The sequence below is a fragment of the Hydra viridissima genome, unplaced genomic scaffold (assembly GCF_058129835.1).
Source record: "Hydra viridissima isolate aposymbiotic clone 2 unplaced genomic scaffold, HvirCarnegie_v1 scaffold_3, whole genome shotgun sequence".
Classification (NCBI taxonomy): domain Eukaryota; kingdom Metazoa; phylum Cnidaria; class Hydrozoa; order Anthoathecata; family Hydridae; genus Hydra; species Hydra viridissima.
Window position 1 is genome coordinate 2627831 of NW_028324302.1, and position 13888 is coordinate 2641718.

The 13888-nt window shown below is 30.8% G+C and overlaps 2 protein-coding genes and 1 pseudogene across 2 annotated transcripts; all 3 read left to right on the top strand.

Moving 5' to 3' along the window:
- The first annotated feature begins 3912 nt into the window (after nucleotides 1-3912).
- LOC149890585 (uncharacterized) lies at nucleotides 3913-5269 on the top strand (annotated as a pseudogene).
- On the top strand, nucleotides 5270-6541 carry LOC145195193 (uncharacterized). The gene is made up of 2 exons (XM_080073001.2): nucleotides 5270-6026; nucleotides 6153-6541. The coding sequence occupies exons 1-2, from the start codon at nucleotides 5453-5455 to the stop codon at nucleotides 6539-6541; spliced, it is 963 nt and encodes a 320-aa protein (XP_079929127.2). The 5' UTR covers nucleotides 5270-5452.
- Nucleotides 6542-10856: 4315 nt separating this feature from the next.
- On the top strand, nucleotides 10857-11800 carry LOC149890586 (uncharacterized). Its single transcript, XM_090083193.1, has 2 exons — nucleotides 10857-10934; nucleotides 11241-11800. The coding sequence occupies exon 2, from the start codon at nucleotides 11315-11317 to the stop codon at nucleotides 11705-11707; it is 393 nt and encodes a 130-aa protein (XP_089939319.1). The 5' UTR covers nucleotides 10857-10934; nucleotides 11241-11314; the 3' UTR covers nucleotides 11708-11800.
- The last annotated feature ends 2088 nt before the right edge of the window (nucleotides 11801-13888 follow it).

Here is a 13888-nt window from a genome sequence, read left to right on the forward strand (position 1 = left end):
GCGTTTAATATAAACCCTCAGTACCTTTTATTAATTTGAAGAAAGAGATTCTAGACGAGTGGCATTTTACTTTATATAAATATGGAAAAAAAACATCTGAATCATGCTTTTATGAATGAGTGCAAAGAAAATGATGATAAAATTCTGACTATCAGCGGTTTTCGCTTGAGGCTGACACAAATTATGGACCATGCCAGAAATTGGACAACATACAGCTCAATAACGATAATTCAAGTGTATGCATACAACTTTGATGTTGATGAGGAACCATCACCTGAAGTCTTAGAGCTTGAAGAGAAAGAACTTGCTATGAACTACGTCAATTTTGGGACAACAAAAAACAAATATTGTTAAACTAAAAAATCAAGCACCATTTACACCCTCACTAATTTATATAGATCTTTTTTACAAATGCAATTACACCCTCACTAATTTATATAGATCTTTTTTCAAATACAATTACACCCTAAATAATTTATATGGATCTTTTTTTCAAATACAATTTAAAAGTAACCAGAGGCTATCAACGTGGTATGATGTTATTCCCCAAGTTTCAATAAAACATTATATATATCATTAGAAATATCCCGTACTCTCGCCGCATACAATTACTTAGAGGAATACATCATGTGGCGCGATAATCAAAATACGAATGTCACAAGAGTACCCTTTTTATCATTGCAAGTTTTGAGTCAGAACATCCAAATCTTAGCACAAGCTGGTAGAGATATCAGAGATAAATCAAACCATTTGCAAACATTAGCTAGTTTGGAAGAAATTAAAACTATGGCAAGTGATAGTGTCAAGAAAACACTTCAATCAGTTGGAGATGCAAAAATAGCCACTCTCAAAGCATCTAAACAGAAATCAGAGTCGCTTGGAGACATAGAACTGAGAAAGCAAAACGATATTGATAAACATATAAATAGCAGTCAAAAGTTTGTCGATGACTTGACAAATGAGTTTTCAAACTTCTCAAAAGAAGTTTGAAATTCGCAGAAGCAATTAATTGCGATCTTGGGGTCTTCTCTGGAGGGTTTAATCCTGTGAAAGCAGTGAAGGCCGCACAAAACGCTGGAAAGTTAACATTAATTATTCCGAAACTCATGACAGTTATAAAAAAAATCAAAAACTTAATACAAAACCGATGGCATTTGGGAACAATATGCCAAAAGGCAAGAGGAGCTTGGCAAATAAAGACTACAAATTTGGCCGAATTTTTCAAATGACAAAAAAAGTCTAAAAAGATTGGTGGAATAAAAAAACCCACTGTTTTAGATGAAAAGAATCAAAATTAAAAGCTTTTTCGAGTCTGGCACTTCATTCTTTAAAAGTACCGCTGATATGGTTGAAAGCCTTTATGAAAAAGTAAATTGCGTATGTAATTGTAAGCGTTCAAAAAAAACTTAAATTTACTTTTAAAAGTAATTTACTTTTCTAAAACAATTTTTATTTTGTAAAGAAAGGTGAATTTACTTTCAAATGTAAGTTATATGTAAGTAGATTATATAAAAAAGTAATTTACATTTACATTTAAAATTGAGTTACATGGAAAAGTAATTTACTTTTACATTTAAAAGTTAATTACTTTTTTAAAACTGCATTACATAATATAATTTTACCTCGAAATGTATCTACTTTTACATTTAAAAAGAATTTATTTTTAAAAAAATCATATTACAGTAATTGTAAAAAAAAAAAGCATTTTAAAATACATTACAAAAAAGTTACATGCAATCAAATGTAAATAAAATTTACTTATATAATTAGTTTTCCTAAGTAGACTTGTGTTATTTTATAACTAAAATGAAATGGCTATCAAAAGTAAATTACATAAAATTACTTTTGATTACTTAAGTTTACATTTTAAATAACTTTTAGTTACAATTAAAAGTAATCTATACTTAAAAAGTAAGTAAATTTACTTTTGGTCAACATTTTCTCTGAAAGGATATTTTATGAGAGAGTGAAATGCAGTGAAACAAAACTTGCAGTAAAGCATAGTTAATTTAATTTGGGGCAACAACTGGTCTGAACGGGTTTAGACTTTTTTTTCCCTGTGCACCTTTAAAATATCAATAACCGACTCCGATCCATGATTATATTGGCAATTAAAACCATTCCTAGCGCCGGAACAATTTCGCATTTGCTTTGAAACCATTGTTAGACCCTGGTTAAAAAAAAGTTCAATTCCTGGCCAACATGGAAATATTTTACTAGTCTTAGGCCGGAACAGTTATCTTTTTGAAAATTTTCAATGACGGAACGTATGGAATTCAGACTGTATCAAGAAAATAATCCTCCTGAAAAAACCTCCCAGGAAAAATGCTTAAATAGTTTTTTTTTATATACTTAGAAACGCTTTACTGTCATTTTATCTTTGTATCAGCTTTTTTCCTGATACCGCTTTTAATGTGTAAATTTTTAAATTTATTTGTTGCTTTTTTATTTTTGTTTTATCGACCAACTTTTTTGGAATTTGTGCAGCGGAGTGTACATATACATCGACTGATTGTTAGGGAGAACATGCACGAAATAGTACACACAACAACTGACGGTTAGGAGTTGGGGGAGGCAATCTTTTAATTTAACAAATGTTTGATTTTTTTTTTCTTTTACTTTTATTTTTGGGAGAGGGGGGATTTTTTCCAGGGGAATTTTTTGTCGGGGAGATATTTGGGTGGGGTTCTCGGGTTTCTTTCTTAAACCAATTTAGAAATAGCCTAAACATAGTAGTAAGGAGAAAACGCATTTACCCTGGGAGACACCCGTTTAGGAAGAAGAGATTCTTTGAAAGGCAAATTTATAAGTAGTTTTTTTTAAGGTTTTATGTATAAATGTTTTTATTATTTAAAAATTAAGGAGGGACACTAAATATAGTAAGGGCATATAAAAACAGATTATAATAAGGCCATTAAAACTGGCCAGCATTTTAGCTTTCTCGCCACATAAATAAATTTTTTGGAGAGATAACTATTATCATATTGACAAAATTATAATAGTTCTCTCTCCAAAAAATCTCCTTTTACAAATTTTCTTGTTCATTTATACCGGATAGTTTTCCAAAAATATCCCTCAAATATCGTCATTAAAAACCGCTTCAACATTTTTATCATATTCACAGGTAAAAAGATATTGAAATTGTTAAATCTGTAACGCCGTTGAACGTTCGTGCTCTTTCCGTAACGGAATTACGATTATAAAGTTGAAGACTTTTTATGTAAAGGTATATATATATATATATATATATATATATATATATATATATATATATATATATATATATATATATATATATATATATATATATATATATATATATATATATATATATATATCATGTTTTGTTGGCGCGTAGAAAAAAATAATTTTTTGACAACCAATTTAGTGAGCGAAAAACATCTGCTTTGACAACTTTTTACTTATTCGGTTTCGGCCAAAACTTCTGTTCAAACCACTACCAAAATGAGACGAAACTTTTGTGAGGAGATTTTTTTAAGTTTAGATAACTTGTTCTTAATTCAGTGTGATCATGACGTTTTCCTAACTGTAATCGTTTGTGGGTAAATCAATTTTTAATTACGACAGTTATAGCAATTTTAATTGAAATTACTTTACATAACTGATTCAAATTACCATTCTCAAATCATTCCTTAGGCGAACTTCAAATATCAAAATTTTTTCACATGTTCTACTTTTTCTTTAATTATGTTACAAACTCGTTTTCGATCGTTTAATTACCTTATGTTCCATAAATCCAACTATTCTGTATGGGACTTCAAAGACATAAAAATGATTGAGGAAAATAATTAAATTAAATTACTATCAGGGTCTTTATTTAAGATATGAATCTGAGACTTCTCGTGAACAAGGCAAGCACCATATTAATTTTGTTTAATTTTTTTGACAACAATGGCTGGAAAAAAAGACAAAAAAAGAAAATTATCTAAAAGACCTTTATTTCGAACGCAAAACTTTATCAATATACATCGCCAGAAATGTTTGTCTTTATCTGAAACAAACACGCCAACTGTTGAAGCAAGACGTCTATCTGGTGACAATATTACATATTCAGGTATGTTTGTAAATTTTATTTAAATATTAAGATGAACTTGTGAATGAAAACAGAAAGGTCAAAGAAATTAAATGACCCAGAATAATTACTTGCTGTACAGTCATGTATTTGTATCAGTCTTTAATTTCCGTTGATACTTGAAATATATTTTTATAAACTATTGCTTGTGCTGTAGGTTCGAACTCTGATACCGACGATGATCAAGTTATAAAATCAGTCCGTAAAATAAAAGCATTGCCTATTAAGACCCTATTTTCATTTGTTGCCAACACAAATAAGTATGTTTGTTTGATGTGCCCGGAGAATGGAAACCTTGTGTGTGGGCCTGAACCAAATCTGCGAAAACATATTTTCCATGTTCATAAAAAATCTGAGTACCTTTACGATTCTCAAAAAAAATTACTCGTTCAAGATAATTTAGTTGGGATGCAGAACAAAGATGAAATAGATGAAGCCGTAATAAACTGCATTATTCAAGATGGCCGTCCTTTTAACGATTTTCATAAACCTGGTATGCAACGCCTTCTAAACATTCTTGCCCCACTTTACAAACCGCCCCATCGAAAGACAATAGCAAAGCGATTGAGAAAGCAATACTATCAATACAAGAACAATCTTAGAGCTAAACTTAAGTCAGTTACCCATATTGCTCTAGCAACCGATTTGTGGAAAAATAGGGTTGGATTCTATTGGCTTTGCATAACAACGCATTAATTAACAAAGAAATTTAAATACAAATCAAATATAGTTTGCTTTCGTAGATTTTACGGAAGACAATTAAGTAGTAGACTTACAGCATTCGTGCAAAAAGAAATTACTAAACTTGAAATTGATACTAAAGTTATTTCAATAACAAAAGACAACGCTGAAGACATTAAAAAGGCGATGGGATCTATAGCTTTACGGCTTTCATGCATTTGTCATAACTTAAATCTCGTTTTAAATCATGGAACAAAGTTGTGGGCCAAACCATCACAGAGCTTATTAGATGGCACATCAGATATCGAAGAGGATCTTATTTATTACAATAACTACAATCAAAGCGATATCGAGTCTAATGAAAATATATCGTCGGACGAACAGCTTGAAATGTACGATGTAAACAATCAAGTAGAAAATGCGTGTACTTTTGAAACAGAAAACGTGAGCTCGGATGATGATAAAAGTAGCGAGGAGGAAGAAGTATCTACAGATGAAACTGTTAATCAGTTATTTAACTTTTCATCCATCATTTTATTTAGGTTAAGAAAAACTTTAGCTCTTGTTAAAAGGTCTTCAATATTGCAATCATTTGTTTTTGATGAGGTTAAGAAAGAGGGGCTAAAAATAAATAACTTATCGTCAGATTTTCATGTACGTTGGAACTCAACTTTTTTAATGATTAGTAAGATAATTAAAGCTAAAAATGTTTATAATAAAATTACTATAGATCCTGGTAATATCAATGGGTTAACAGAAAAACAAGTTAGTAAACTCAAGAAACTAAATCTGTTATCAGAAGATTGGAAGTTCCTAGAAATTTTACACTATAATCTTGCGCCATTCTTTGAAGCAACTAAACTTCTCTCTACTAGAAATTTTCCAACACTTTCGTCGGCCAAATTTGTCCAAAATACGTTAATGAACTTTCTTGAAAATGAATCTTCAACTAAATGTTTACTATCGCAATCGTCTTCTTTGGTCGAGAAAGAAAACATGTTACGAAGCAGTCTTCTCAAGTTTATGAAGGTATACTTTATTAAAAAAAAAAAATCTCCAAAACAAAAGTTACAAACTTTACTGGCATGTTTCTTTGATCCGAGAACTAACGAGTGTCTTACAGAAAAAGAATATCAGGAAGCAGAAAGTAAACTGTTGAAAACATTTTCGAATACAATGCTCCGACAATATCCTCGAAGGTCAACGTTTGTAAACACTTGTTTGCAAAATGACCAAAATCAGCCGAGAAGTGGTTAGTTATAAAATATTATTTGTTTTTAAATTTAAATATATTTAAACTTATGTAAATAATTTTTTAAAGCACTTCAGTAAAAAGATTTGCATATTGACAAATATTATTACTCATTTTCATTTTTAGAAGAGACAGATTCAGATGTTCGATTCGAACTTCAAGATTCACCTGAACAGTCTGTGAACCACAAAAATGGATTCGCTAAACTTGCAACATTGTGCGGTGTCAATCTATCCATACAAAAAACACAATCAAAGCGAAATATCAAAGAAGAGTTGTCTTTTTTCAATTACGCTTTAAAGCAAAATAATTGGAAATTTGATGAATTTTGGTACAAATATGAAAAAGATATTCCAATGTTAGCCTCTAAAGCAAGAGTGGTTTGTTCTTCGCCTGCTAGTTCGGTAGGGCCAGAATCCTCATTCAGTGTTGCTAACTTTATTCATCGAAAAGAAAGATGTAACATGAGCTCAAGAAACTTACGTTACTCAATGCTCCTTAAAGAGAAGATATGATTAAACTTACTTTAAAATTTGATATTTAATGTAACTCAGAATGGAAGTAATTCCCTTATATAGTTTGTCTTTTATATTTTTCATAATTTTTATATTTCACTTATGTAATTTGTATTTTATATTTTTATATTATGATGATGTGGAAGAAATTTTATACATTTTATTATGAAATATGTTTTTTATAAATGCCAATGCGGGGTTCGGCGATTTGACAAATCAAAAAAAATGTGCGATTACTTTAACACATTATAGCGTTTGTTTTAACTATAAGTTGTTTTTTTTTTTTTAATATATTATTTATGTAGTTCCTAAACATTTTAGCATTTGCAAACAGGGCCGTGGCTAGGCTCCCCAACACCCCAGCGATTTATGGGGCTGTTTTTTTATTATAAGGAGCATTTTTTTAAAGTTGTACCTAATAAGGGATATTTTTTGAAGATTTATTTGGCCATAATACTACGGGTTTATAAAATATGTTTCAAATGGGACTTAACGATATGGTTAATTGCTGCTTTTTCTTGCTTCAGCGATTGATTTCGTTTATATAATTGTACATTTTATTATATTCTTAATCAAAAGCAATCAAATCTTATTTGGCTTTTAATTTGCTTTAAAAGTGTCAAAATTTTAGTTGTAATTTGTTTTAAAACACTGACTAGTTTTTTGTTTTTGATTTAGACTTTTCATACAATTAGACTAAATTGGTCTGCATTTTACAATAATTTTCTAAATTTCGAATTAATATTCAGCTTGGTTCTTGTTAATAGCGTTAAAGTGGTTGTTGTTATTAATTGTGATAGATAACAACAACCACGATGACCAAAATGAAAATTATTTGGGTGCATAAACCTTTACTAGAAAGTCTATCGGCCTCCGATGCCCCTGACGGAAATCGTTTTTAATCAAATAATTTATACTTGATTTATAATTTTTGCAAAACTTTTTGAAAGGTCCATGTCCCACACTAAACATATTTGATAATGCGTCAAACGAATTATGAAATATGTTTAGGGACGTTAGAGTTGATTAACGGCTTTAATTGAATTTTTTCAATAACTAAAGTTTTCACAAAGACGGAATATTTTATTTCCTAAATAGAATATATTTTTTGCGACAGAATTGCTTACTGTCATTATGAGGTTTTCTCTCTCCGCATAAAAATATACTTTTTGAAAAAATGTATTTTGCACTAATTAACCTTTAAATTGCTTAATAATGTAATAACAAACGTTGAACTTTCTTCCATTTTTTCTGGCGACAGGAAGCAAAAATTTGCGCCCACCCCCACCCACCCCCCTTCCCTTCGGTGGCCGACGCCAGTTAAGAAGTGGAAACCACTGAAGGCAACCTTTTCATCTTTTTGCATACAAAATAACTTCTGACGGCAACCGCCAGTGGTTTTCACCTTTTGGTTGGTGCCAGCCTCCAAAAAAAGTTTCCAGCAGCGGCCGCCAATTGGAAGGCGGAAGCTACTGTAGGCAGAGGCAAAAACATTCTGCCCGCAAAATTATTTTGGGAGGCGGACGGCAATTCTTTGCACCTCTAAAAAGAGTTCGTGTTTCGGCATAATCTTACTTTGCCGCCGGAAGGGATTATTAACGCTGATGCGTTATATCACCATAAAAAATAATGTTTGATCAAAAAGCGCAATATAATGGAAGTTTTCGAAAAAGTGCGCTTCGTCGGAAAAGTGACGTAGTCAAGGATTGGCATGGATAGGAAGTAACCCACCATGTTTATTAAACTTGCCCCCAATTTACAAAACCCCGCCACAAAAACGGTCCGCATATATGCAGAATAATTCCTAACATTGTAACCCAGAAGTACCCAGAAGCAGGAAATTCTTCTTAATACGCTGTTTTTCTTACCAATCAGTATGTTAAAACAACATAAAATGACTTTGTTACTTGATAAAAGTAAATAAAATAACTTACTTTTTACTTACTTACTAAGTAAAGTATAGTATTTCAATGATAAAGATTTACATTTACTTGTAATGGTAACTAGTTTTTTTTTCAAATAGTTTTTGTGTAAGTTGCCTATATTAATTTTTGGTTACTTTTACGCATAAAAGTAATTTCATATTACGTAGCTGTATTCTCTTACTTTTTAAAGTAAATATAACTTTTTTAAAATCTTATATTTACGTAAGATCACTTTCAAAAATAATTTACTTTTACATGTAAAAAGTAAATTACATTTCGATACAAACTATTTGTATAAGTAAAAATCTAAATTACTTTTTAAAGTAAATTACTTTCACACGGCTTACTTTTAAAAGTAATTTACAAAAAGTAAATAACTCTTTTATGTAAACTACTTTTACTTGCAATAAAAAAATAACGCATTTTTAATAAGTTTTTAATAAGTTACGCATTTTTAAAATTAACTTTATGTAAGTAATTTTATATGTAATATAATGTTATTTTTTAAAAAATGAATTACTTTAAAATGTAAATATATTTCATAATTTAATCTAAGTTATGTAAAGTAATTTTTTTTTTACATCAAAATAAGTAAAAGTGCCATCCCTAGTAATCAATTTTTTGACATTCCAGTGAAAATTTGCAAGAAATTGGACTTTTCATTTAAAAGTTATCTTAAGTTATGCGCTTATTCGGTTACGTTTGCACGCTACTGTAAATATATGTAAAACACAAAATTCCTTTTTTGTGTTTTGATATCGCAGAAAAAGAACAATAATTTAAAAAAAAAAATAATTTCAACAAAATAAATTTAAATACTTTTAATAGTCTGAAGCATATTACAGGAAAAAAGATGACATGTACAGGGTGACCGGAAAGTTCTGTCAGTACTTCACAATCAATTTATTTTTAATGTAATACTCATAAACTACTAAAATTGCAGTAACAGATCAAGTAACATATGTAGTGTAAGTATACCAAGAACTATTCAGATTGGTCTCCTTTTCGGTCCACTGTCAATGATAATCGATGACGCCATGATTGTATGGCGGCACGAATTGTTTCCAAAGGAAATTTTTTCTATGGTGGATGAGTGGCCTCCATTCTCTCCCGACCTGAATCCACTTGATTTTTGCGTGTGGGGTGTTTTGGAGTCCAAGGTCAATGCTAAACAACATCACAACTTGGCCTCCATGAAACGAATGATGATCCGCGAATGGGAAAAATTTCCTATGGAAACAATTCGTGCCGCCATACAATCATGGCGTCATCGATTATTATTGACAGTGGACCGAAAAGGAGACCGATTTGAATAGTTCTTGGTATACTTACACTACATATGTTACTTGTAGCCACAGATCTTGCGAGAGTAGTACAATTGAGAATTGTCACTGGACGGTATTTGTAGCACACTTTGGAGATCGAAGGTAAAAAAGATGGATCAATGTGCGATCGCTCTTTGTCCGTTGCTTTGGCTAACCGAGCATCTTCTATCCTTTTTTGGTGAAGCTGGTATTCTGTTGACGATGTTAGTTTAGCTTCATTAGAGGAACTGTCGTGATTGTTACATGTCACACATTGATCCTTCTTGGGTTTAAAAAAACAAGTAGTTGTAGTTCGATGAAAATATTCGTCTGTACGATATTGTTCATACTGGAGATTTATTCTGGCTTGCACACTCTGTCAAGTAAGGCTCGTACATCTTTGCAATTGAAAGCTTGGAATCAAGGTACAGCCTTTTGCTTGATCGACGACAATAGTGTGATTCCATTACAGGAAACTTTTCTATGTGTGATTTAACAAAATTTATAGAATCTGCTAAGGTTTTATTTGACGGAGAGTGTTTACCTTGTTTATCTGTTATTGTAATTTCAGTAGTTTATGTGTATTACATTAAAAATAAATTGATTGTGAAGTACTGACAGAACTTTCCGGTCACCCTGTATAATCAAGTAATGAAATGTCTCTAGAAACCCTGTTTAAGCAACTCTTCGGACCTGACTAAAAAGGAGCAAATACTTGGCTACGAGTTACTAATGAACCGCACTAACGGTGCAATTGAGAATCTCAAAAAAGATTATCAGTTTTCCTACAAAGTTGACATTGACTCGTATTTTTTGTATTTATTTAAACGTGAATGTGTTCGGATTGATGAAGTAAAAGTTATCTTTAAAGGAGCGGAATTATTGAAACTTATGCTGAATCGACAGGTGTCTCTGAAGATTGATACAATGATCAATGTTGCAAGTTTATAGGTAATAAGTAGATTCGCACAATCTCTTATTACTCGAAGAATGCTATTACAGGGAAGAGATCGGAAATAGTTACACGAAATAATACCAGGAAAAAACGGACTACTCAATTGCAAGAAATTGAGGAAATAAAAGATATGATGAAAACACAAAGTGAGGAAATTAAAAGGTTTGAACGAAAAAGTTCAAATTTTATTAAAAGAAAAACAAAGTCAGGTTATTAATTTTATTATTATCATTTTTTTATTAGTTTTTGTTTAAAGTTCAATCTAGTTTACGTAAATAACAAATAATATAATTATAAAAAATTTAAAAATAACAAAATAACAAGAACTGTACTGAAGGTGAATGTGAAAACCTTTTCAAGCTTCTTGTTTCTCTAACTTATTTTATTTAAAATGATATTCCAAAATCATGAAGCTTATAGAAACAATAAGATACAAATGGATAACAAACGGATGACACGCAAACGAAATGTATATTCGCTTTCATACCGAAGAAAGAAATTTGCATTTATTTTAGGTTACATTTATTGATTCTGGTAATGTCCACGAAAGCTTTCATGGGGTTTTTAGAGCACCCACTGTGTTTACAACATGGTTGTTCGTCATACCAGAAAACCGAAACCCGGTCTTAATCTTACAGGTTTAGAAGAAATTGAATTGAAATTTTCCAGTAGTTTTACAACAAGTGGCCTCTCAAATTCAATTTATCAATGCAAATCTAAAGATCAAGATGAGATTAATCAGCAAAGCAATGACGCTCAAGCTCTTGTTAACGATCAAACGCTTAATAGTGATCAAAGTAAAGTCAACCAAGAAATTTATGACGTACCGAGAAATAAATTAACGTGTTTAACAACAGGTCACAGTTCAAAACTCAAACGGCAAAAATCAACAAGTAAACAAAATGAATTTCACACAAGTCAAACGTTCTCAACAAGTACCAGCATGAGCACAGACATCACTGATGAACATGAAGCACGATAATTAGTTTGTAAGTCCAAAAAATGTTAAAAAAACTTTAGTAGGCAACGATTCGGAGTAATTTAGGGGCGGCATCAGAGCTACAAATGAACTATTATTGACACAACTCAGAATCGTTTAAAACATAATGACGTTTAAATAAAATTTTTTCTTGCAAGATTTTGCTCTTCATTTTTCATTCATTCATTCAAAAATAATTTTAGAATTCATTCTTTGCAGACTTTGATGCGCTTTGTTCAACTTGTGTAGATCTTGTCGTTGCTTTTTATGGGGAAAGTCTATTGATTGAGATGGTTCCAAAATTTTTTCTGATATTTTGACATAATTTTATGTCTCAGACATAAAATTATGTCAAAAATGTGGACAGAAAATATATTTCGGACACATTTTATGTACGCAGAAAATAATTCAGACAAAGTTATGTCAAAATAGGTGGATAGAAAATATATTTCGGACAAAATTAAAGTCGGCAGAAAATGACTAAGACATATTTTACAGATAACGACTCTGGCTACATTTAAAGTTTCAAAAAGAAGTGATTTAGCCAGAGTTGTTATCTGTCCAAGACAGAGTTGTTATCTGTCTAAGACAAATTTTCTGCCGACATAAAATATGTCCGAAATAATTTTCTGCCTACCAACTTTGACATAATTTTATGTCTGAGATATTATCTGCCGACATAAAATATGTCAGAAACATTTTTCTGTCCACTTACTTTGACATAATTTTATGTCTAAAACATTTTCTGCCGACATAAAATATGTCCGAAATATTTTTCTGCCTACTAACTTTGACATAATTTTATGTCTGAGACATTTTCTGCCGACATAAATTATGTCAGAAACATTTTTCTGCCTACTAACTTTGACATAATTTTATGTCTGAGACATTTTCTGCTGACATAAATTATGTCAGAAACAATTTTCTGTCCACATATTTTGACATAATTTCAAGTCTGAGACATTTGCTGTCGACATAAATTATGTCAGAAACATTTCTCTGTCTACATATTTTGACATAACTTTATCTCTGAGACATTTTCTGCCGACATAAATTATGTCAGAAATATTTTCTATCCACATATTTTGACATAATTTCATGTCTGAGACATTTGCTGTTTCTTATTTTAGAAGAAAAAATCGTACAACTTTATTGCTCATTTCAGATTAATTTGACGAGTAAAGCAAAAGTCTCGATTTCCCTTTATTAGAATGTAAAAACTTAGTCTCAAACTTAGTTTTTATTACTGTATTTGGTTTTTATTATATGGCGTCCTGTGCCACATTAGAAATTATGTTAAGTAGAAAAAAAAGTAGAACTTGTAAAGGGTCGAACCATTTACAGCATAAATTCGACGATCTAATCGTCTACAACATAATAAAAATAGAAAATAACTCTTTGTCAGAATATTTAATTCCGTTCCAGGATAGGTCGAATAATTTATGGTCGAAGCAAACCTTATTAAAAATTTAATTTTTCACCAGCGCGGCGTTTCAGGTTAAAATAGAGTAACCGTAGGACAACCGACAATTTCAAGCAGCGGTTAGAATGCAATTTTTAGCCGTAAGAAAATCTCTGGCCAAAATTTATCTTTTAATTTAACCGAACCGTCAGAATCGTTTTTTGAAGAGTAGTGATCTTAACCGAAAACTTATTTCAAATAAAACAAATAACAATGATAATGTTTGGTTACACGTTTTTTAAAGAGAAAATATCCCTTTTCAGATTGTAAATGATACAACTCAAACAAATTAACTGGCAATTAAATGCCTTAGAATCAAATATTTATGTGTCTGCTCTCCTCAATCAAACCACATGGCATTATAGGTTGCTAATATTTGGAAAATTGGCATTTTTTTTTTATCCAATGGTACTTTATGGCCTTTTACCTTTATTTTGGCATTTTGACACAGAAAAATTTAAGTTCTTAAAAAAGTATTTATTTTGGAAAAAAAGTTGAAATTAATTTTTGCCCCTCAAGAATTTTTAAGGATAATAAAAAACACCTTTTGACTTCCGATCCGAAGATTAACTAGTTGATTTCATTGATGAAATTTGTTCAAAATAAAGTGACGGAATCATTTTGAAACAGCCGCGATATGAAAAAGGGCATTATAAGCATTTTACATTCACGCTTTTGGCATTTCACATGTAAAAAATGTTGGCAACACTGAATTTAATTGT